This window comes from Natator depressus, chromosome 6, assembly GCF_965152275.1.
Source record: "Natator depressus isolate rNatDep1 chromosome 6, rNatDep2.hap1, whole genome shotgun sequence".
NCBI lineage: Eukaryota > Metazoa > Chordata > Testudines > Cheloniidae > Natator > Natator depressus.
In genome coordinates this window covers 120,973,188-120,999,068 of record NC_134239.1, presented here as the reverse complement: position 1 = coordinate 120,999,068, position 25,881 = coordinate 120,973,188, and the positions used below count along the sequence as shown (strand labels likewise).

Sequence of the window (25,881 nt, the reverse complement as noted above, 5' to 3'; positions counted from 1 at the left end):
TGCTGAGGAAGGAGGGGCTGGGGGGACGGGGACTTGTTAGGGGGAACAGGCAGGAATTTCACTGTTAAATAATGCCCTGGGCAGCCAGTAGGCCTGGGATGCTGGGCACCTCAGGTAACTGCCCATCATGGTGAACTGAAGTGCAGTGGTCCTGGTCAGCTCGCTGTCTGTGATGGCCCTGAGGGGACTGTGGCTCATCAGCTACGAGCAAGGGGCCTGTGGAGCCGTGCTGTTCTCCAGGTAACACTGCCTACCACCTGGCTGAGTCTGTGTTAATCTGAGTCTCCACTGCTTAAAGTGTGGCTCGTGCAGACCTGGCAAAACAAAACAAAAAATTAAAATCAAGCCAGGTCATCGAGTGATTTTGTGTAAATACTGTTTTACTAAAATTGCTACTCTCAGATTATGATAGACCCAATAACTTTAATCATTGTGAATCTCATTGTGTCAGGGAACCTTGACAGGGCTAGTAAATATCTCTCAGTGAGCTTTGCTTCATCAGAAAATCAGGTCATGTTCCTACGTGACCTAGAAGAGGCACATTAACTGTCGCAATGTTGAACATGACTTTGCAGTTAGCATAGACAGGGACAAATAGTGTTTAATGTCCTGTGTACTGATCATGGCCTTAATAGGGATGCCCATGACCAGTGGCTCAATAGTAAATGTGATTTGGCTCAGTTTACACTGATTACAATGTTAGATAGGACTTTGCATTATTTATCATGACTCCGCAGGGTTAAGTTCTAACATATTCTAGTGTTTCAGTGGGCTTGTCTTCACACAGCAAAATCCTCCATCCTCCCTAGAGAATAACTGTAACATATATGCACTGCCCTTCAAATCCATCCGCACTTAAGGAAGAGAGAAATGCTGAAAGGTCATTTAGGTCCTAGTTCTACAATCTAATATGTGCAGGCTGGACCCTTGTGCTTTCCCAGAGCCTCACTGATTTCACTGGAGCGCCATGCTGGTCTGCCTATGCAGTGCTTGTTGCAGGGCTGGGTCCATGGATTATAACAAAATGAAATAATTTTTTTAAATGTCAAATGCTACTAGGAACAGGGATAAGGATTTATTTTTTAGAAAAATCTATTTTCATTTGGGGAGAAAGCTGGTACTTTTTTCAGAAGCGTATGGAAACTCAAATAACTGCTCAAATTATATGGGGCTGATTTGAACGGACAAAAGCAATGTAGTGCTAAACTGAGACTCCCACTCCATCCTTAACCTGAAGCTTGGTAATTCAGTACATATGCATAACATTACCCACTATTCGGCACAATAGAGTGAGAAACTGAGATCCAAATTTTTGTTTATGTTGGGCTCTTTGCATTATTTAAAGACTAATATTAATTGCAGAAGAGTATACAAAGCATTAAACAACTTACATGACTGATCAAGTGCCATAGTAAAGCTTGGTAAGTATGAGGACGGGGCTAAAAAGTGAATAACTAGATGAAATATAATGGAAATACAGTGATGTGGTTGGATACAGTTTTGTCAGTAAGATTTTGGTATATAGTGAAAATATATTTGATATTTCTGGGCTGTGATTGCTTATTTATTCTTTTGTTATAATTTTATAGCATTTGCTTTATTTTTGAATAGTAACTCTTACCAAAAAAATTACCAATTTGCAATGTAAGAACATCAGTATTTTCATAGCAGCTTGAATGATGATATATGGAACGTTTCGACTCCTTCTGCAAAATAAACAAAACTAATCTCCATATTGGGTTTAAACTGCATGATGCCAATTAAATCCTTTTTCATTAATATTGTACTTCAAGTTGACAGTGTCTTTTTAATTTTAGAAAATAATTTTTAAAATTTCCAATATCTGAGAGAGCAGTAAAATAACCCATACTATTTAAATTCCTTTTTAACAAATGTTAGTGGTGGTGTTTTTTCTGTTCCTCTGATGTTAATGAGGGTCTTTTCATTAAGAGAAAAACCAACTACAGTATCTGGTGGCACACAGAAAACCATGAAGGTGACTGTACAAAATGTTGTCAAATGATCAACAGAAACAACTGAAAATGTAGAAAAACATTGTTAACTTCTTTTGAGTTTTAGTACTCTTCTGTTTGTAACTGGAGAGTAGGTAAAGTATTTTCGGCCAGAAGTGTGATTTTTGCCCAAGTTGATTGTAACCTTCATATAGAGAGAGTTCTTTGGGCACTAAACGGGCATTTTCCAGGAAGAATTTATTTATTTAGGACTCTTAATCCTTTAGAACTGAAAGCACAGAGCAGAAAGGCTTCTGACCAGAAAAGCCAGTTGTGTTTTCGTGGGAAGTCTCCTGCCTGTTTGAGAGTAATCTGTATGATTCTAGAGGATTGTTGTTCTCTAGAGAATGAGAGAAGGGAACCTGGATATATTTGAGACAGGAAAAAATTGTGGGGCCTGAAGAAGGGGTAAAAGTGGAGGACTGCAATCTTATTCTCAATTCAACACAATCAAGAGAGAATCCAGAACAAGACAAAAAGAAAGTAGTCTCACCTCCAACCTCAGATGAAGACTGCTCTACCCTAGAAATTACTCCTCTTATATGTATTAGAGTAGTATTTAGAGGTCTCAGCCAAGATTGGGGCTCTGTTTTACAAACGCATAGTAAGAAACAGTCCCTGCCCTGAAAACCTTACAGTCTAAACAGACAAGCTGGATAAATGGTGAGAGAGTAAACAGAGATAAGTGAAGAGCCAGGAAATAGAACTCAGGTTTCCTGAATCCTAGTCCAGTGCCCTATTCAGTAGACTATACTGCTTTCCACAAAAACACTTTAATGTTTCTCAGTGAACTACATGGAAGAGGACAAAGAGCACCTTAGACTTCTAGTGATGTCCAGACAAAGATCCTGTCAGTTTTCTAGGGGAACTAATAAACCTGTTGCGCATAGTTGTGTTGGAATACCCAAGTTCATCATCATCAGTGACCTTAATTTCAACATAGATAATATAAAGAATGTCTTAACATCCAGTCTCCTTTCTCGCCTGGGTTTCAGAAAAGTCATCTCCAGACTCATGCACTCAGCTGGATGCACTCTAGATCTGATGTTCAGCATAAGCAAGGACATTGGAGACATCACAAACATTCCACTCTCTTGGTCTGATCACATTCACATCCAGGCAAAGATCAGAGCATTCACTCTATCTTATAAAGATAGGTGCACCACCACAGCTGATTCACCAGTGGAAACTTTTAAATTCATGAGATTGTCAGTGTATCCTTGAAGGGAAAACCACAAGGCTAAGAGACCAGCAAGTCAATAAAGCAATATAGTCATCTGATGGTCACCACCATCAGTGCTTTGAATTCAAGCCTCTCCTCTGCATGCATAGAATGAGATCACTGTGGTTTGCTGACAGACTTCAAGCAGATGAAGTGTGCTGGCAGAAGACTAGGATATTAGTGATGCAAAACTTTACACCCCAAGCATTTCCTCGTACCATATTTTCAAAAAAACAGCTAAAAACAAGAGGTAATCCCCAAGGCAGAAGTTGGTCCCATCCTATTTAATTATGTTTCACAAGTCCTGAGAAAAATTCAAGCTGTGAAACAGAGCCATGCCCCCTACTCTTCATCATGTATATGAGACCACTTGGAGAGATGATTCTCAAACTTTTTCGTGTGGTCCATGTGTAAATCACACAGTTCTGGCTTCTTTTTTTGTTATGCTTTCTTATCCAGGCTCTTCACTACAAAGGCCTAGATGCTTGTAAAAGCCAGCTGAAAACAACCAGGAGAAGCCAGCGTAGCTGCCTCCAATGAGGGCTTCTGCCAAGAGAGAAACCAAAAGGGACTGGAGCTGTTTGCCAGCCAATGGGAGAAGAACTCTCTAACTAACGAACAATGACCAGAGGAACAAGGAGTCAAAGGGAGCAGAACACATGGAAGGCACAGATAAAATGAAGTGCAAAAGGACTGAGAGACTCATCCTATCTTTTTAATTTCTGTAGAGTCATGTAAATAGTTTGTTTTAAAAATTCATATATATATATATATATATATATATATATATATATAAACTTTTGCTCCACTATTGCTTAAAAGGGTCTTTTAGGTGGGTCTGAGAGCAACACCAGCAAACATGCTGTGGCCCAAATAGGAATCCATTTCAGGATGATTAGGGGAGGGAGTAAACCAGTGACAACACTCTTCCTCTTTTGTCAACTGTTAAAAAGTCAAATCTTCAGTTGTTCCTGGTAGATATAAATTAGCCTAAGAAGAAAATAGGGATTTCTCCCCCCAACAAATAAATAAATTAATATTGTTTGAGAATAAATTACCAGGTGTAGCATAAAATAGCTGGCTTGATTTTTCTCAGATTCTCTCACTAGAAAATCAGAGACAAATATGTAAAGAACATTTATACAAAACAGAAATTTTAAAATATATAAAATCTTTTAATGTAACATTAAGATTATAACTTTTTAAACAGTCAAGAGATGTATAAAGTAGTTACTGTAGTCTTAAATTACACATACTGTACATACAGTTTAGAATCCAATTTTACCCACACACAAATCCAACTCCTGTTGAAAAAAATGGACTTTTTTTATTGAAAGGCCTTTGTATATTAAAGTAAAGGTTGCTCACTAACCTTAATATTAGATTAATTTAAGTAATCACCACTCTACAGATTTTATGATGTAAGCTCTTGCCTATTCAGTTTTGGAATTACAGAATTATGGAAGTCCACGGTGGAATAGCAATGCAAAACTACATAGAATCATAGAACTGGAAGGGACCTCGAGAGGTCATCTAGTCCAGTCCCCTGCACTCAAGGCAGAACTAACATTGATATTATGTATTTATGTTCTTCCATAGTCTTATAAGTATTATTATAACAACACTAAAGGTAGCAGAAATGTTGTATTGTACAAATACAAAACTTATTTTTCATTTTTCCTGGAAACTGTCTGGAAACTAGTCCTCAGTGAATGAGACCTAGCTTCCTGGAAAGTTTCAACTTTTAAAGTTCCGTTGCACAGGAGTTGTTTATGCTTGTTTTATTTTAAATAGTCTGCATCTTTTTATAACAGAAAAGATACATATCTTTATTCAAAAATGGGTGAGTACTTTTGCTCAAACTTTCCAATAAAATCCACTTGTTGCTAAAAATCTTATTTATTATTAGCAGTGATTTAGGCTCTGATTTGCAAGTTGCTCCGGGTGGGCAGACTCATTCACCCACATGCTTCATTAGGGTGCCATAGGGGTCCATGAGCACAACATAATTTGCAGGATGAGGGCCTTCAAATGTTCTGTCTGTGCTTTTATATTTGACTGAACCTCAACCCTGACTATATCCATCTTCCATAGTTCTTTGTAATACTCCCTCTCAGAGCAGCAGCGGAATTTCTGCATTTGGATAATTAGAAAAGACAAAGTATAGCTCAGACAATATTAGGAAATGTGTGTGTTTTGTATTATGGGCGGGGTAAGATGAGTAATGCAAATGAATTTCTGCTTCTGTATTACAGGCATTACCCCACTGTTGAAAAACGAGCAAAAGCCTTCAATGGAGCAAGCTATGTGACCGTACCAGAGGACAGTGTTTTTCTTAAAGCATTGCTTTTTGAACTTAAGCTGACAGATCCAGACAAGAACTTTGTGGAATATCGAGATAGCTGTTCTCGAATCAACAAGACTTCTGTGTATGCGCTTCCAACAGGAGGAGGGGACCTCTGGCCTGTCCTTGCCTTTCAGAAGAGTGGTTTGATATATGTTTGTCTTCCCCTAGTTGAGCAATTCTTGAAGCCACGCCCACCCCTCATTAGCATTAGTGGAATCTCACAAGCCTTCGCTCTCTTGTCAGGATTGCTGGTCTTCATTAACTCCAGTCAGAAGAATGAAGCTGAAATGAGTGCAAAAGTGGGCCAACTTCCAAGTTTGCTCATGCAGGCCTGTCCATATGGCACCCCATTAGATACAGACTTGAATGGCTTATTAGATAACATTCATGTTTCTACAAACCACACGCAGAAACAACCAATTTGGAGAATTAGCACATACAAAGGCAAACCTCAGGTTAATGTTTGTATCACTGAAAAAGTCAAGTCCATGCAATATGACAAAACGGATGTTGCAGATATGTGGCAGGTTTATGGAACTGTGACTTGTAAGGTGAGGATATTTCTAGTACAAATCTGACTAACCTGTTTAGCATATGAGCGGACTAGCAAAAGTAAAATTTCGGTTCATTTTACCTTGGCATATGGGGCAATCGAACGAAATAGCTTTTATGCCTAAATGTGTACCAGAGGATATTTATTAGATTAGTGAGCTAAATCAGAATAAAAAATGTTGCTTTACTGTTATTTTCTTGCATTCTTCACACATTTTTTTCACTAGCTATTTATGGGAAATACAACCAACACTCCTTTCTAGCATCATCCATATCCAAAGTATTTTACAATGTTCTTATTATTTTAAATGAAATAGTAAGTGTTTGCATTTAAGGACAGGGAATGAAAAATGACAATTACAGTGCTAAGTTTACCCCAGCCATCTAATAAATGTCTTGTTTAGTAATGATCACCAAAACCAAAATTCTTAAATGAGAATGTTACAAGTGTCTTTGCATTAGCACTTTAAAAATTGCTTGGTGGGTTTCAAGTAAATGAAAGTTTTTAATTTTATATCTTGCTTTCTTCTATTAAAACAAAATCATGCATCCACACATGCTATTTATAATTCCTAATGTTGATAAATCTAAGAACATAGATTCTTATGAAAGAAAACAGTGTTATGATTGTTTTAAATAGCTTGTGTGTGTGTTTCAGGTGTTCATTTTTATTAGTAAAAATGAGGAAGCATATTGGTTAAGTAGATCAATAATATTTTTATGAAACACGCTAATATTTGTATCTTTAATAGTGAATCCAGTAGCTGTATCAAATGATTTAAGGTTTCTCTTCTTTATCATAAATTGTGCTGGAGAAGTGTGTGACATTATTATAACTAACCATTTTTTTAGCTGCTATTGTTTGATAAGGAGAAAAGAAATTCTGATAATGTGCATCATGGTAATTTAATTATTAGCAATAAGTGGCAGCATGCTCATCATAGGGAAGTTGACCAAAGTCTACTGTTCTTGAAGACTCTGGGTTATTTCCCACCAGTTGTGCTGGTGGGGATTATCTTGGTGGAGAGATTCTTGTGCTCAGTGGAGCAGGTTTCTGGGTCACTTTGCAGAGTAGATAGCCAGCCATAAAGAGAAAGTATTGGTGTAATCACGCACTGCTGAGCTGGCGCACCAAGTGACTAGACAGTGGATAGCACTGCAGGTCATCACTGTGAGAAAGCTGACGTGGTATCTCAGTGGACATTAATAGCATGTTTGAATCTATTAAACAGATGTATGAATAACTGAATTAATTGGACAGACCATTATTGAATATGTCTATCAAATTCTTAATAATGTTACTGCATGTGCTTGGTTCAGTTGCATTTTTTACCAAGGAGTGCTTATTAATTAAAAGACTGTTCTATAAAAGATTCTGTGTTAATGCTCCTTAGGATATCAGAAAGTTAAAAACTGGGGAAAAGACATGGGTTTGAAAGTATATCTGTCATTCACGTGCGAGCCTATTTAAAATTCTTTAGTGGGATCGTTTAGTTTTTGTTTTATTTTCAAATGTCTAGTTCTGATTTTAGAAATACTATTGAGTAATTTCCTGACATTTTGTGTTCAAGTGTGATTTAGAAGGAGCTACATCAAATGTGACTGTCAGCTTGAACCTCCCTGCCAATGGCTCTCCACTCCAGGATATCCTGGTGCATCCCTGTGTGACTTCCCTTGACTCTGCAATTCTTACTTCCTGTAGCGTTGATGTCATGGATGATTCTGCGTTTAGCGGGCCATACAAACTTCCTTTCACTCCTCCTTCTGACTTATTCAATTTGTGCTACTATACTTCCCAGGTAACTACATTTCCTGATGGATATAACTTACCAGTCTTTCAAGTGGGTGGGAAGGGGGGAGAAAATCTTTTTTTTGAGAGAGAGAGAGAGAGAGTTTAAATGAGCTTCCTCAGGGATTAGCGAACTTTATTCTGACACAGTAGAGCAAAGATAAGGTGCCAGGAACTGTTCCTAGCACACCACAAATCTATGTAGCATAAGTGACCTGAAGAGCCTGGCTTGCAGGGTCGTTAAAAATATATAGTTTTCAACATAAATTAATCAACTATTAAATTACTTATTATTAAAGAGTATAACTAACTTCTTTAAGGTATTGCTGAATTATTCCTAAAATTAGTCTACTCTTTTCAGGTGCCTGTACCACCAATTTTGGGATTTTACCAGCTGAAGGAAGAAGAATTGCAATTAAAATTAACAGTTAATTTAAAACTTCATGAAAGTGTAAAAAATGCTTTTGAGTACTGTGAAGCTCGTATACCTTTCTTTAACAGGTAAGAGTAAAGAAATCCTAAATAATTTTCTTCACCTCCCTAGTAGGCTTCTTAGAATGGGCTCTCATGGATCAACATATCAGGTTTTGTTCCCCCTCAAGCATATGTCCAAGGCTGCTGTCATTGAAAGTCAAGAAATCACCTAAAAAGTATTCAAACTCAAATGAGATACTCAGGATATTCAACTGGATCCTGATTCTGGTATCCTTTTTTTTTATCAGTGATGCCAGCAGTCAGGACAGATGCTTTCTCCAACCAGATTTATGCTGCTACTATGAAAGGATAACTTGGATCACTTTCACTGAATATCCTATTTCCTTCTACCATTCTTTGTGTCAAATTTAGCCACCACCAACCTGGTGGTGTAAGTCTTGAGGTTGCTTTAAACCAGGATCTCCCAAATGTAAAATCTTTTAATCATTGTCAAAAATCAGCTTATCCAAATATAGGTTTCAGAGTAGCAGCCGTGTTAATCTGTATTCGCAAAAAGAAAAGGAGTACTTGTGGCACCTTAGAGACTAACCAATTTATTTGAGCATAAGCTTCCATGAGCTACAGCTCACTTCATCGGATGCATAAAGTGGAAAATGCAGTGAGGATGCTTTATACACACAGACCATGAAAAAATGGGTGATAAACATTGATCATAGCAGTGGTAAAATGCTGTCAAGGAAATAAATGAAATAAAATCACCAAAAGCTCTACTGCAGTTAATACGTTAAAACAGTAATGATCCCCCTTGGCTGTAATTTCTTTCCACAGCATGTATGTTCCGTTCAGTGTGATTTCTCTGTGCACACATAAATAGTGGCATTCGTTTTAATACATTTCTTGCTTTATTCAATAAAATACCTGTCAATAAATAGTTGTCCGCTGTTCGTTCCAATGACATTTTATTCCCTTTTCTACAATAGGGGTCCAGTCGCTCATTTGGAGTACAAAGTTAGTTATGGCCAGCTAGATGTATCTCGAGAGAAAAGCTTATTGGTTTGGGTCATAGGTAAGCTGAATAAAATACAGCGTTCTTTTTTCTAGAGTCATTTTTTGTGTACATTTGTTTATCTAATTTTTTACTGAGGCAGTTTTTGTTTCTAGGACAAAAGTTTCCCAAATCATTAGAAATTTCTCTTACTGGAACTGTGACTTTTCGTTCTATGAGCAAAGAGCAACCAGTTGATCCAATTTGCACTGGGAGTACTGCATATGTAAAAGTGAGTTGTAGTCTTTATGAGAGTTAGTAATCACTTTTTATTAACTAAAATTGGCTATGAAACTACATTGATTTGCATCACACACAATCAGTATCTTTGTTCTCTATTTTCTCTAGGATGCTCCTTCCTATCAGTTTTATGTCTTTGCACACCAAGAGTGGCATAATTTAGATTACCAGCATTTCTGAAGTAAGAATAAAAATATGCATCTGATCATGTTTTCTCCATATTTTTGTAGCTTTATTTTAGGATCCCAGACTACACACTTACTGGATGTTATGCAGATCAGCATTCTGTTCAGGTCTTTTCAACAGGAAAACCAAAAATAAGTACATGTGAGTTGTTCAAAATTATTGAATATTTAGTTGAAACGGTAAAGTGGAGTTGTGAAGTACAAATAATTGGCTGAGTTTTAAAATTAGATTATTTTTGTTATTAAATATGATTTTCAAAGTTAGTGAATTTCAGTGTAAAAATCACTAAAGCAAAAAACATGTATCTCTTTAAAAAAAAAAAAAAAAAGTTTGAAAGTACCTTTTTAATCAAATGATGTGACTGAGTCTGACAAGAATGTAACGATCTAGTGACATGGTAACTAGAAATATCACACCCGCTCTTACAATAAATAGTGCGGTCTCTTTGACAAGATAAACCATTATGAACTACACTTGGAAACTGAATTAGGTACTCCAGGTAGAATAGCTACTGTATTCTAGCTCCAGCTTAAATTTATGTGTTTTTTAAGACTCTCTTATAACATGTACCTGATAAAAAAGGGTTATAGAAGAGGAACAATATTCACATGGCATAAGTGGGTAATCTCTATATTTTAAATATTTATATGGCCCCCATTATCAAAGTATCCAAGTGCCTCACAGTCTTTAATATTCTTTAATATATTTATCCTCACTGCAAATCTGTGATGTAGGAAAGTGCTGTCATCCCCAATTAACAGTGGGCCATTCTTTTTCCGATGTGTTTGAACACTTAAGGTTCTTGGGTCTTCACCAAAAAAGTACCACTGTTGGGCAAATATTAGACACTCATTAAATGTGAGTAGGCAGTGGTGGCTAATAAAGTCACTGTTTTATTTGCTGCTTCTTTATTTTGTAACTTGTTCCAAGTACCTGAGCAGAAGCCCAGAAATTCCTCATGAGAACTCAAGCGGTGCCAAACCATTCATCACAGTAGTTAGTTGTCATGCCATATATATATATATATTGAATACGCAGTTTATATTCACTAAACAAAATCCAAACCATACGCCTGCTTTTGAGTTAGCATCTGTTTGAATTATAAGCTTGTGACCAATGTATTAGGAGAGGTAATTGAAGCTGAGACTTTAAATATCTCCTCTTCAGAAACAATTTTCAAATAATAATTTGGGTATTACAATTTAAAGAGTGGGTATTACACTTTTTGGGTATTACACTTTTTCTGTCAATTAGTAAGAATGGATCAATATTTTCTTAAATTGAATAAAGTGATATCTTAATGCAAGACACCATTTAATGTTTATTTTGTCTATCTTTTTTAGCCCGGGAATTGATTTCCTCAGATTATTACATCTGGAATTCCAAAGCCCCAGCACCTGTAGTGTACAGAACATTATTTTTCTAATTTCCCTGTGAAGAATTTTTGCATTTGAACAAAAAAGACCGCTATCAAAAGTAATGTTAATATATTGTAAAGAAGAAAAAAAAAAGGTAGTATTTTTAATGAATATATTTGTATTTAAGTTCCTGTTTTGGGGGAAAATGTATCAATTTATTTCAATTAAAATTATAATTTATCTTGTTTGCTTTAATGTTTTTAGTCTTAGATACTATTTGAAAGAATACACTTTAAAGTCTGATTCCACCCCTCCATCTCTACCCCACACACATCTTCCCGCTGTTTTTAACTTTTACAAAATAAAGATCCAATGCTGCAAGCTGGTATGGACGAGCCCTGTTCGTATGCAGAATGCCACCAACTTCAGTGTGGTTCTGTGCAGGCACCAGCGGTCCATCAACACACACAAACTTACAGGCCCACATAAAGTGCCTGATCTTACTCCTATAATGAAGTGAAGGAGTCAGACTGGACCCTAAATTAATAGGGCAGTCCAATAGCAAAGAATCATTTTAATCTTTGTCTTCATATAGTTGCTCTTCCCCATTTGTTTGACAAGATGATTTTTGTATGTGGTTCTGTATGAAGTACATATGATCACTTTAGCTCATTTATATTTTAGTAATGGCAAATGAATTGTATCGTGCTTTTAAAGTTGTGAACAATAACCACATAATGACATTGATAGCAATAATCTGGAAATCTACCTTTAGATAGCATTGTTATAGGAGACAGTAGCAAAGATGATACAGAGATGCAAATACAATTTAAAAAACAAATCATCAAATATTTACAAAAAATAGCAAACAAAATTATCCAAGTTTGTTAATGTGCTGAAAAGTATCGCTAACTCACTTTCGTTAGAAACCTGGGCTTCAAGCAAAGGGAATATGAGTTTACAGAGATAAACCTCTAATTTTCAGAAGAAAACTGGTATCTGGAGGAACACAGGAAACAGACTTTAAGAGAGATATCAGGAAACGAGCAAATTGTGAAAGGCTGCTGGAAAAAACTGTGGGAACCTGGAGAGTAACACAAAAGAAGAGAAGAATGCCGCCTCTAATAACTGAGCACCGTGGTTGCTGCTACAGTACCTCTTGTTTAACTGTATGCTGTGTGATAAATAAGATTAGTGATTTATATAAGGAGGAAAGTTTTAAGCTATAATTTAAATATGCTTAGATTGAGATAGTAATCTAATTGGTTAAACGTTCTAAAGAGTAGATTAATTCATGTGAACCATGCAGCTCTGCTGAAACTGCTATGCAAACTTCTAAAGGACAGCTATAGTATGGTGGAATTAAAATGACCCATTTTACAAAGATGCTGCATTCATTTTTACTACTGGACAAATAGTGCATTCATAAATTCCCTAGAGTTTTGGCCCCTACCCTTGCCCCCCCAAAACCCTGTGGTACACACAGACCAACACTGTGCTTAGATTAAGTTAGAGATTTTTTTTTTAAAAAAAGGGAGGCGGGGGGGCAGATCATGCCCTATGTACAAGAAAGCTACAGAAGGGCCATGAATCTGAATTTCAACTTGTGGGGATTGCTTTGCACCATCCCAGTAGAGGGAAAGGGGATTTGTTCACCCTTCATAGCAGGCACCACCTTTGTAATTCACAGATGTCCAAGAATCTCCAGGACAATCCTGTGTATCTTGGAGCATCAACAGGGCTGAGGAATTAATTGTGTGACAGGAGAAGCTCCCTTGACCATGATAGCAGGGCTGCTTCACAAGAAGCTGTGCTCCTTTTGGTTCGCCTCCTGTCCATGCTTCCAAATCTCCCTAAGCGAGGAGGACTTCAGTATGCAAGAAGGGAAAGTGATTGGCAGGATTAAATTACGTGGGGATGTCAGTGAAGGTTTGGAGGGGGATGATAGTGCAGGTGATGTCTCTCCTCAGGCCATTAGCAGCCTCTCCCACCTCACCTGAAACCATGGACATCACACAGCAGAGAAATCCTTCGTAGTCAGAAGATGAGGGAAATAATGCTACTAATTCTCAGTCCCCTTCTGACAAAATGTGGCTCATTGGCCTTCAATGGAATGTTTTGAGAGCATAATTTGACCCGCATGTGGGAAAGCAGCTATGAACTAGTCAGTCTCAAAGACAAACTCAGGTAGACCAAGCATGTTTGAGCTAAATTGTTTAATAGCCACAAGATCCCTCTTTGGTGTGGTGATTGCGAGATAGCTGCAGCCTGAACAATGGGAAACAGTGTTGTTGTTTTACTGCTAATTATAACCTCCACAATCCCCCATGATACCTAATGGAAATGCTATCTGAAAATGTCATGTCCACAGCTGAGATTACTATACAGGAGAGGTTAGAGAAAAAATTCTCTTAATTTGTTTACTTTGTGTATTTGATGGTATGTTGTGTCGAGCCGGGTTTGCTGTTTCCTTATCAGTTTTCCCTATTTGTGTGGGTCTTGCGAGAGAAACTTTTTTTTATATCAGGAAAATGTGATTGTGAACCCACAAAAAACTCAAGGGTAGGTGTTCCTGCAACTACTTCTGACTTGTTCTGATGTTAACTAGACATCAAGTTGATGTCCCTTTAGTTGCTTAATAATGTACCAAGCCTCTCTTTCAAGATAAGGTCATCCATTTAATACTTACTTCAAATAATTACTCAATATTTTCTGTACCAAAGGGCAGTTTTAAGAATCTTTTTTTATACAGAGTGCTCTTTCTGAGAGGAAGGGCCCTGACTCTTGTAATTCCATATTTGCACCTCTCTCATAGATACAGCTGCTAAAGCTAGACATTTTTAAATCAGCATGTCCAGATAATTTACATCCAAGAGTTTAAAAGAGCTGGCCAAGGAGCTTTCTGCACCATTAATGTTTATTTTCAATAAGTCTTAGAACACAGGGGAAGCTCAAAAGGAGAGGAAGAAAGCTAATGTTATGCCAATATTTTAAAAAAGGAAATGAGACAACATGGGTAAGTATAGGCCTATCAGCCTGACATCAATCTAGGGCAAAATAATGGAATTAACTTAATCTGTTTTGATTACATAAGCTTGTTTAATAAAGGTAATAGTGTTTCTGTAATATACTTTGTACTGCACTTCATTTTGATTAAGAAATTAGAACGACGGAAAGTCAATATGGCACACATTAAATGAACTAAAAACTGCCTAACTGATAGGTCTCAATGTAATTGTAAATGGGGACTTATCGATTGGGTGTGTTCCTAGTGATGTCCTGCCATGATCAGTTCTTGGGCCCATGTTTAACTTTTTTATCAATGACCCAGAAGAAAACATAAAACATCACCGGTACAATTTGCAGACCTAATTTGCACAAGTGGTAAATAATGAAGAGGGCAAGTCACTGATACAGAATGACCTGGATCGCTTAGTAAGTAGGGCACAAGCAAACGATATGTGTTTTAATATGGCCAAATGTAAAGTCATACTTTTAGGAACAAAGAATGTAGGCTCTACTTACAGGATGAAGGACTCTATCCTGGGAAGTAGTGACTCTGAAAAGGAGTTGGGGGTCATGGTGGATAATCAGCTGAACATGAGCTCTCAGTGTGACGCTGAGCAAAAGGGCTAATGTGATCCTCCAGTATATAAACGGGAATGTTGAGTAGTAGAGAAGTTATTTTATCTCTGTATTTGGCTCTGGTATGACCACTACTGAAATACTGTGTCCGGTTCTAGTGTCCATGGTTCAAGAAAGATGTTGAAAAATTGGAGACAATCTTGCAGAAGATCTACAAGAATGGTTACAGGATTGGAAAACATGCCTTTTAGTGAGAGAATTAAGGGGCTCAAACTGTTAACAGTAAAGGTTAGGTTAAGTGGTGACGATCACAGTTTATAAGTGAATACATGGGCAACAGAAATCTGATAATCAGGCTCTTTACTCTCAAAGACAAAGCTTCAACAAAATCCAATGGCTGGAAGTTGAAGCTAGACAAATTCAAATAAGGTGCAAAATTTTAACAGGGTAAATTTACTTTTGGAACAACTTACCGAGGGTTGTGGTGGATTCTCTGTCGTTGGAAAGGTTTAAAATCAAGAGTGGATATTCTTCTAAAAGGCATGCTCTAATTCAAACGGGTATTCATTCAGGGAATTCGTATGACCTGTATTACACAGGAGGTCCGCCTAGATGATCACAGTGAGCCCCTCTGGGCTTGGAATCTGAATTTCAACTTACTGTACAGTCTAGTTTCCCCATGCACTACTGTTGTAATCCTTTGGGATGAAATTCAGCAAGGGGCAGAGGGCACATACAAGACTCCCTGTGCCCTAAAGCACCATAATGGCACTGCACAGTGGAGGAAATGATTGCAGCTCTTTGTTCCCTAAATGAGCCTTTAGGAAGAGGCTAGTGCATCCCTGCTTGTGAAGATGCAGTTGTGGCATTATGCCCCATATTCTTCATAATAATATTACGAGTATGACCTAATTATGATGTGCAAGATAAGGCATGTGAGATATCATTGGAAAGGTTATGATTTACGGAATATGATTATCCTACTTGTATGCATGTAGTATTTGGGTATCTGAGGTTAGGAATACTGTCTATGCATCTATTACAAATGTGTTTACACCTGGGGAATGCCCACTAGACAGAATGCATCAGTCTAGATGGCTGGTTGGGAAGGGCCATTAAGGAAAACAATAGGACTTTGAAGATGCCAATCTCCCACCGGGAAGCCTTCCTGAGGACGTTACGAACAGTCTCGCTCATGGCTGCTATGGCCTTACAGAGGCATGTGACCAAGTCACCTGGTACTGGACTCCATCAGAATACTAGTGTTTTTCCACTGACCAGATGTGGGAATCAAACCGGGAGACAAAGGGTTCCTGCCGTATGCTAAAACTATTTAAGGCAGGGGAGTGACATCGTCATGAGTCGTTCGTCACTGACTCCCCGCCCAAGATTACTGCTGTAAACGCCTAAGAAAAAAACACTAAACTGGGGGATGTGACGGGTTGAATCACAGAAACCCCCTGTGAGCTGCCACCTGATGTGCCAAGACTACTTCTGCCCCTGCTTTCCTGCCCTGTCAGCTTAGGACTTCAGTGCCCTGTCTGGTTTGAGCCTGCTGCAAACCCAGACCCAGGTCTGAACCACGTCCCTTAACAGCTGTAGGCTTAACTGAAAGCAGCTTACAGAAGTGTTCCTGCCTTTAACACTCAGATGCCCAACTCCCAATGGGGTCCAAACCCTAAATAAATCCGTTTTACCCTGTATAAAACTTATACAGGGTAAACTCATAAATTGTTTGCCCTCTATAACACTGATAGAGAGATATGTACAGCTGTCCCCGCCCTCTCCCCCGCCCTCCCCCCCCCCGCAAGTATTAATACATGCTCTGGGTTAATTAATAAGTAAAAAGTTATTTTATTAAATACAGAAAGTAGGATTTAAGTGGTTCCAAGTAGTAACAGACCAAACAAAGTGAATTACCAACCAAAATAAAATAAAACCTGCAAGTCTATGTCTAATAAAACTGAATACAGACAAAACCTCACCTGTTCCAGTAAGCTTCCTTTTACAGACTGATCTCCTTCTAGTCTGGGTCCAGCAATCACTCACACCCCCTGTAGTTATTGCCCTTTGTTCCAGTTTCTTTCGTAGGGGTGGAGAGGCTCTCTTTAGCCAGCTGAAGACAAAAGGGAGGGGTCACCCACTGGCTTAAATAGACTTTCTCTTGTGGGAGGAGACCCCCTCTTCTCTCCTATGCAAAGTCCAGCTCCAAGATGGAGTCCTGGATTCACCTGGGCAAGTCACATGTCCACGCATGACTCACGGTTTTTACACACAGAAGCCATTGCCCACATGGTATCTTGAATGTCTCCAGGAAGACTTCTTATGTGGATTGGAGCATTCCAAGATACATTGTTCATTAAATGCTTCTTGATTGGGCACTTAACTTTGCGAATTCCTTTCTCCAGGAACTGACCAAATGCTCAACTAAGGTTATTTAGAAATCAAGCCAGTACACGGCCAATATTCATAACTTCAAACACAAAAATAATATATACATACAAATAGGATTAATAGATTCAGTAGATCATAACCTTTACATAGATATGTTACGTGGCATATGTAGCATAGAACATATTCCAGTTGTCATATATATTCATAAGCATATTTCCATAAAGCCTTATGGGGGGCACCGTCACAGGGGAGAAGGGCTGAACCTAGGCTAGAGAGTTTTCTAGCCTGTGAAAGGAATACCTGGAGTTTTAAGCTGCAAGCAGGTGTAGCTTGCCCTCAAGAATCTCTGCAATCTGCCTAAAACAACATTTAGGGTGAGAATTTTCTACTTATGTCCAATTTCTTTAGCATATTAAGCTTAGATTGCATTTTGTTTTATTTGCTAGGTAATCTGCTTTGATTTGTTTGCTATCCCTTATAATCACTTAAAATCTATCTTTTGTAGTTAATAAACTTGTTTTTGTTTTGTCTAAAACCAGTGTGTGGAAATCATAACTGTGGGGCAGAAAGCTGTGTATATTCCTCTCCACATTGAGGGAAAGGGCGACTCTCGTGAGCTCACACTGTACAATTCTCTGTGCAGCGCAAGACGGTCTAATGTTGGGTTTACACTCCAGAGGGGGGTGTGCACTTGAGTAACTGGGCAGTTCCTTAGCTAAGCCTTCCTATGCAGAGCTGATCTCAGCATCTGTGTGTGTAGCTGGAGCTGGGTGTGTCCCTACTTGTGTGTGTGTGCTGGCAAAGTGTAGTCTGAAGCTTGGAAAAGGACTTGGCAGGCTTGCCTCAGCAGTAGTGTAAAGGGAGCCCAAGCTGGTGGGTCAGGCAGGCTCAGCGGTACCCCAGTTCCAAGTGGCACCCTGGGGGTAACCCGGACAGCAGAAGCTCCAAACCTCAGTGGAAGAGATGCAGCATTTGCTCTTACAGTTGATTGCCACAGAGGGGCTGCATTGCAGCTCCATAGCCTGTTTATGGGTTAGCTCCCCTGGCACCAGTTCTTAATTTGCCACACAATGTTCTGTTATTCACACAGTGTGCAGGGGAGGGAGAATGGAACAATTGGGGCCTAATCTTGCTCCATAGAAGTCAACGGCAAAAATTCAGTTGACTTCAAGGGCAAGTATGGGCTCCTTGTAGACCATCGAGGTATGCACCTAGCAGATTTTCTGCAATTCTCTTCTTATTTCCATGAAACCACAAATCTGTTTCTGCTCTAAGATCCACTGATTGCAATATCAGGAACAGGACTGTGACTTCAGGTGGGCAAGTGGGAACTGAAGAAATAGCTCCTGTTCTCATGTAAATGACTTTATTAATCAATAAACTAAGGCGCGAGAGAGATTTCCTCCTGCCCTCGCCTCCTTAAACTGAATGCTCTAAGGTTTTCCAGTGAAGGGATGGCCTTCCACTTGGAATGAGGCATAGCTTGTCATGGTAGATCTTTGCAATGACACTTTGCAGTTTTTGACAACAAGGGACCGTTGGGCCCTGATTCAGCAAGGTACTTAAGCATGTACCTGACTTTAAGCATGTGAGTAGTCTCATGGATTTCAGCTGAAATCAATGGGATTCCTCGTGTCCAGCTGAAGTCAGTGCTTAAAGTTAGGTATGTGCGTAAGTATCTTGCTGAATCTGGGTCTTGGTCATTAAAATCTCTTTGTTGCTTCCACCCACTGTCATTCTTAGTCACTACGTTTCCTTTCATGATTTCCTAATTCTTGCTGCACACACCTGGGCAGCAGAACAGCTGTCTTCATCCTCAGTTGAAGTTTATTCCTCCTCTTGATCAACTGCTAGGGAGTGCCAACAAACAATGCGCCTTGGACTTTTCTCTTGGGAAGAGACCTTGAGGGAAACCATTACCCTCAAGCCGATTCAAGCCCCCATTGGCTGAAGAAAGACTACCCCTGAGGTCATTCCTGAACGAGCATCTCTTGTGTGATAACGCTATCAGCAGAGTCATCTGACAGGCTAGGCTAACGTTTCTCTACCAGCTGAACAATTTTCTAGGCATTTCAGTAAAATGAAATGAGCCAAGTGCCGAGGTCAGCAATTGATCTTAGCGGTGGTTTGTATTTCACTGAGGCAGATCAAGGGCAGTAAGTAAAAATCATCTTTTTCATGCTAAGGCCTTTCCCTCTGCCTTAATAGAGCATTCTAGAAAGCTGGGTGAAATCTCGACAATTTTTGTTAATCTTCATGGTATCTGTAGCCATCCATAACAGTAGAGAACTAAAACCAATTCCAGTTCTCATCCCATTGAGATCAGCTGGTCTCACTGTGTGACGCATTTTGATTTTGTCTAGAAACCTATCTCTTCAGGATAATTTTTTTGAAGACAAAGTCTGTTTCCCATTTGGTAGGTGACCTGTTTAATGTTTTCCCTGTGTCTGGGAACTCCTTAGTGTAATTAGTGACCTTTGAACTCCACAACTAATCCTGAGCTATTTTGTATTCCTTACTCATCTTTAAGGCTGGACCTTTCTTTTCTTTTGAGTCCGCTGCCACAATTAAAGAAGAAACAGCTGCATTTCAAAGGGATTCCGATTCCAGAAGCTTAATCGTGATTGACATGTTCTTATTCTAAGCTATAAGAAACTCTAAGAGTCCTTTCTTGGGTTAAAACTTCAATCATTTTCTAAAAAATTATCTCAATATGGATTTTATTCATTTTCTTTGATAACCATTCTTTGCCATTTTTTTAACTTGAAAGATGCTTTGAGTTTGCAATGAATATGAACTGCTTCTATTGAAAGACTGAATGGTGTCAAACATATTCTCAACGCAAAAGTGGCTAAATTCCATTTAGTGTCAAAATCTGATTACGAAATCTGACGTCTGCCATGTATCCAAACTTCCTGCCATGTATCCGAAAGGTGAGAGAGGTGGAAAGCGCCTGAAAATGAGCACATGGAGAGCTTGTCTTGAGACTGATGATAAAAGCAGTCACAATAATTGCACGGTTTTCATATTTTTTCCAAAGTTTTCATAGCTCAGACTAAGAATGCCACAGCAGTCTAAAACCTGTTTAGTCTCCTCATCTTCTGTTCCACCACAGTTGGGTTCCCTGCAACAACAACAACAAAAAAGACAATTTACTGGCTTTAAAAATCTTTGTATGATTACACATTGAAAGACTGTAGGTCTCTGAAACTCTTATGAAAATAGTTTCTGGAAAATGATGGAAGCCTGTTGTTTTCATTTATTTAACCCTATCCATCCTGCTTCTATTTGTATTCATTCATTAACTCAGCAACACAAGCTGTAAAATAAAAATCTGAAATTGTATCTATAACCCAACTGGTTTTATAGCTATCCTCCAAAATAAGTCATTAAAAGTAAACGTATATGAAATTATCAGAAAGGACTCCCGGAGGCTGGCAGGTACAGAATAGTAGTTTCTAAGACAAAGGTCAAATAAAAAAAAAAAGAGGATGTTAATAAACAGCCCTCAGGTTTAAGGGACTTTTTTTAAGGATTACATCTTAAATTCCAACAAATCAGATTTAGGAGTTACTGAAAGTGAAATTGATCCATCCCTCATCCAAACTTTGCAATACTTTCCTGTTCTGACATCATTTAGATAGTTAGCTGTATTATCAGATTAGAAGCCATTGTACAGGGCTGCTGAAAGGAAAAGGAGGCAAAAAGCTAAACACTGGATGAATTCTGAACCTTTTAACCTGGCTGAAGTACGTTGGTCCCTGTTATGCAAATACCTTCAATCCTTTGCTAAGTTCAGTGGAAATAATTTTCTTGAATGACAGGTTTATTCAGCAAGGATTCAGTTGGTGATTAATCCCCCTTTGATCTAGGGTATTTCACTTAACTACCAGTTACCTCGTTCTGACAAAGTGCAACTGAGATTAGGGAGATCACTAGAACGCTACCAGGGTGTGCATTTATTCTCCATAACCTTTTCAAGCAAGGGCCAAGAATGCAATCTCTTTTCTGCATTTGAAGATGTAAAGTCCTCTCTTCTAAGTTAGAAAGTCAACTGAATACCAAATAAAGTTTGTTTCTTACATAATAGGACAAACAGCTCCTCTTGCTTTGGACAATAATGATTTTAGGAAATCTAGGCCTTTTCTTCTCCAAAACAAGATGGTCGAACTAACAGTATTTTTTGCTACATGCGCTATTCTACATGATGTATCTCAAGGGAAGGGCCTTGTCTTCTAGTGAGAGAAGAGCTTCTTTTCTGCAAAGCTGGTCCTCCAGTTTCCATTTGATTACCGAACAGCATGTGGCGTGTGTGAAGGATCCATGGTTTTGAAAAAGATACTGCAACACACAATTCTCGATCTTAATCTATTAAGCTTTTTCCCCTTAGAAGTCCAGTGTGGTGTTGACCTCTTGTCTTGGGCTGGAAAATCCCTGCTATATCTACATGGCTATTGTCAGATTCAATACACGCATAGTTCTATATTTTGTTCCATAAAATATTTTTAAAGGAACACATATTATGATTGATGAGGGAAAAAAGGGTTCATTAGAATCACGTTTTTCAAACTTAGATTTGCTGGTGGTCTCTCATCTGAATCTATATCCCGCCCCCCGCCCTTGTTTATGCATTCTCTAACATCCCTCTCTCTGTCTTGCCTTCTGACTTATTAAATAACTTTGTACTAATGTAATCTGCAAAATATGAGATATGGATGGTAGTATAAGAATAAGACCTTGATTCTGTAGCTGGGTCTGCCACTGTGGTTCTCGTTGCAGGCCAGGGGCCTCAGACTGTATTTATTTTTAGTGAAATAAGAAAAGGAAGGCAATATTGTTTATGTCATTTCAGGTAAGGTGACTGCCAGCATTTTCACTCTACCCACTCTCATTTTAAGGCTTTACTATTTGCACATAAATGAATGTTAATCAAAAAGGTTATGCCAAGAGAACATTTATTTTATTCCTAATTTAGGCTCTGATCCTGCACATGCTTAACTTTATGCCTTGTGAGCCGTTCCCATTCAGGTCAATAAGTTAAGTTAACCCTGGCCCAGATCATCAAAGGTTGATTTCTATGGAAGTTAGGAGCGTGAATACCTTTGAGGGCCTGGGTGCTTAAGTCTTTGCAGAATCAGGGCATTAGAAGCTATGTGTGGCTACTTTTAAGTTCATGACTGAACTTTAAAAAGTTCTTAAAATGCATTTTTTTGCTAGTATTCTATTACTTGAAAAAGCCTGAATTTGTAAACAGCTGATCTATAGCATGAGTGTTTTAGGGCACCAGGGAATAAGCTTGACTTGGATATTCCATTCTGATTCAGTCCCCCATCCTCATTTCAGTGAAAATTTCATATGGATTTCAGAAAGCAAACTTATTGCACATGCCTCACAGCTGAATCAACACAATGGTTGCTGGAAGGCTCCATCACAGTCTATCAGGTCACTAATACACACACTAAGAAGGATTTACACTCTAGACAGTAACAGCTTCTTAAGAGCCATTACAGTGTGGTGGGTTTTAAAAAGAAATCCCTTTTTAAGAAATGCCAAAATCTGGAGTTACATGAGACTTTGTAAAGGCTGCTGAGGGTGCTGTTAGGGTCTCTGGTAAATAAAATGTTACAGTTATTCAGTTAAAAAACAGGTGTATGTAACAAAGTATTCTATGTATTTACTGTGATGATCATATCAATTTCATAACATTCTTGGGAGGGAAGAGAAATTAAACCTAGAAAATAAACCAACAAGAATTTAACCTACATAATAATTGTAAGACCAGATGGGTGAGGTCATATATTTTACTGGACCAACTTCTGTTGGTGAAAGAGACAAGCTTTCAAGCTACACAGAGCTCTTCCTCAGGTCTCAGAAAGGAACTCAGAGCGACATAATAATTGTGACATACTTAAAGAAACAAAAACAAAAAACCAAACCAGGCTAATCTTTCTACAGTCTAGCTGATGTTAGATAATTAGTTACTAAATTAAGATAATTAATTACCAAATCAAACAATTTAGTAAAATTCATTTTATCTCTATGAATAAGACAAAATGTTTGGACTGCACCTCTCCAAGATAAGCAGGAAGCAAGGTGCAGTGGCTTCATTAGTTTGTACTGTATGTGTAATCAAGATGCAAAAAATTTGTTATTGAACAGCTGTATTGTGTTTAAGGTATTTGCATGTCAGTTCCCTACCAAGAGAAATAAATTCAAACAAATAATAATGAACTTCCAGGAAATACGAGGTTAAGGATAATACTCCGCCCTTATTAAGTTAAAAGTTTTTATCCCAATTAATGTTGTTAAAACATTCTTGAATTTCTTAAGAAATAAACAGTTCATGAAATTAGAATATATCTTAACAAAAATCAGTGCAACACTGTGTTCTCTTTGTTGATCAGCTGGTAACACCTCTAGATTATATAGTTCGTAAAGCATCATCCTTCGCACAGGCCACTGTTTTAACTTTGTAGGATATGACGGGTCAACATATTATTTGTAAAAGAGGTAGGAATTACTTAGAAAAGTGGAAAACGTTAGTGTCGTCAGGAATTTTAGTTAGGAGTATGGCTGTTATGGAAAATTATACTCTTCAAAGGCCTTTTCTGCCCCCTGGCGGCGGTGAAAAAATCTACTCATTTAAAAAAAAAGTCCACTGCAGAATTGATGAGAATGATGGAATATTTCTTATTGATGTGTATTTCTGTTGTTCCTAAGCACCTCCGTCATGGATCAGGATATTTGTGTGCTAGACACCATACAAACACAAAACATTTGGTTTTCGTTGCAAGTTTATGATGTCTCTCTAATAACTAAAATGGGCCAAAGTATTCTGTCAGGCCAGGTTCAGCTGTTCAGTTCCCCGTCCTTTCTTAGTTTATTCATGTATTTATTGCTCTTCCAATTGAAAGGTGCTTGCCTGCAGTGTTACAGGCACAGCTTGCTTATCTTCAGAGATCGCGGAGACTGGAGAAATGCCTCACATCACCAAGGTTCTGATTCTGCAGACACTTGTGCATGCACTTAGCTTTACACCTGCCAGGAGCCACAATGGCTGACGCACACAATTAAGCAAATGTGTAGAGTTCTTGTTGGAGTTTTCCCCAAATCCACTGCTCTCCTCAGCCAAAGGGTGGTGATGCCTTAAGGACTTGGGGACAGTTAAGGCAGGGATAATTATGGGACTAATTGGGCCTAGGTGAATGGGATTTGCTGAAATCAATGGAAATCAGACAACTTGGTTTCTTTGAAATCCCACTAGGCACCTATCTGCATCTTGAGGCACCGAAATAACTTTACAAATCTGGCCCTAAGTGATTTAGGAGCATAAATTCATTTGATTTTCAATGGGAGTTGGGCTCCTAAATAGTTTAGGTGCTTTTGCAAATCCCTTGTAGAATTGTTAATTAAGTACTGTAGGGCCAAATTCTCCCCTTGTTTACACCTCTTGCAACTTGCTGAGAGCAAGAGGGGTTTAGATATTTAATTTGAAGGTGATGGGGCTCTAAATGTAGGGCAATAAGTAATGGGCTTAATCTGCAGCAAGGGAGATTTAGGTTGGATATTAGGGAAAACTTTCTAGGTATAAGGGTAGTTAAACTCTGGACTAGGCTTCCAAGGTCAGTTGTGGAATCCCCGTCACTGGAGGTTTTGAAGAACAGTTGGGCAAACACCTGTCCAGGATGGTCAAGGTTTACTTGGTCCTGCCTCAGCGCAGGGGCCAGACTTGATGCCCTCTGGAGGTCCCTTCCAGCCCCACATTTCGATGATTAGGTTCAAAGGATAATATCAATGGATATTCTAAAGCATTGTTTTCTACATTTATCTATTTGAATTTTCACAGTTCTGCAAAATTATGGATTTTAAAAGGTGTGGGGTTTTTTTACAATTTTATCCATTTAAATTTACACAGGTGTGGGAAATTATGCGGGAATCAGTCAATAGACAGGGTCAGATAGAAATTATTTAATGACCGTAGATGCTGAGATTCAAAAAGTTAAAGCTTGATAACTGTTAAAACACAAATTGTCAACATCGCATGTTAAAATATACAAAGTAAATATCCTTAAATCAACCTCTAAGAAGTTCTCAAGCAACATTTTTATATTTCTTTGCCTATCTGTACATATTGATTATTATTGATAGAAATGTTTCATCGATTTGTGTGTGCATAGTGAAATTGACGTTTACTGACATTTACCAACAAAAATCTAATCATTCCAAGCCTATTTATGATGTAGGCAAGGGCAGAATTTGGCTGGTTTAAAATAATTACTTGTAGTTCTGTGGAAGCAGGAAGGACTCCAGGATGAGTTTGCAGAGTTGGCAATTGGAAAAAAAAATCTTTGCAAATTTGACCTCGAATCAAAGCGAGAGAATCAACATGGAATGACATCTTGCCATTTTTACAGAACCACTTCATTATTTAAAATGCAATTCTACTAAAAATGGAGTCTATTACATTTCCCTTTTTCATTATGTTTTGTGCGATGAATTGTGTTCTGGTATAATTGATATTACATAGCGTGCAAAATGTAAAACACTGTTTTATTGTATGATCTATTTGAAAAGGAAGGGAGGAACAAGCAACTTAAGATATAGCGCAGAAATGTCTCTAAAACAGTCATTTCCACATTTCTTCACCTTCTCACCAGGTGCAGCATATCTATTTCTGCGGCAGAGAGGAGCAGGTTTTATATGTGAAACCGTAGAA

At 38.3% G+C, this 25,881-nt stretch overlaps 1 protein-coding gene across 2 annotated transcripts; it reads left to right on the top strand.

Moving 5' to 3' along the window:
• Positions 1-28: 28 nt before the first annotated feature.
• AP5M1 (adaptor related protein complex 5 subunit mu 1) lies at positions 29-14,416 on the top strand. Of its 2 annotated transcripts, XM_074956453.1 has the most exons (10): positions 29-240; positions 3,694-3,968; positions 5,490-6,132; positions 7,705-7,932; positions 8,284-8,423; positions 9,338-9,423; positions 9,519-9,634; positions 9,873-9,969; positions 11,172-11,340; positions 12,172-14,416. In XM_074956453.1, coding segments are annotated over exons 2-9 (1,395 nt in total). In that variant the 5' UTR covers positions 29-240; positions 3,694-3,966; the 3' UTR covers positions 11,255-11,340; positions 12,172-14,416. The 2 variants fall into 2 exon arrangements, with proteins under 2 accessions (XP_074812554.1, XP_074812553.1); XM_074956452.1 differs by lacking the exon at positions 3,694-3,968 and having other exon boundaries at positions 12,172-14,415.
• Positions 14,417-25,881: the final 11,465 nt, after the last annotated feature.

Bases quoted from the DNA above. Each gene is read 5' to 3' on its own strand.
- AP5M1 (XM_074956452.1), top strand. From the start codon at position 173: ATGGCCCTGAGGGGACTGTGGCTCATCAGCTACGAGCAAGGGGCCTGT. The intron at 9,424-9,518 runs GTAAGCTGAATA...TTTTGTTTCTAG, and splicing joins CTTATTGGTTTGGGTCATAG to GACAAAAGTTTCCCAAATCA. The intron at 9,970-11,171 runs GTGAGTTGTTCA...TATCTTTTTTAG, and splicing joins AAAACCAAAAATAAGTACAT to CCCGGGAATTGATTTCCTCA.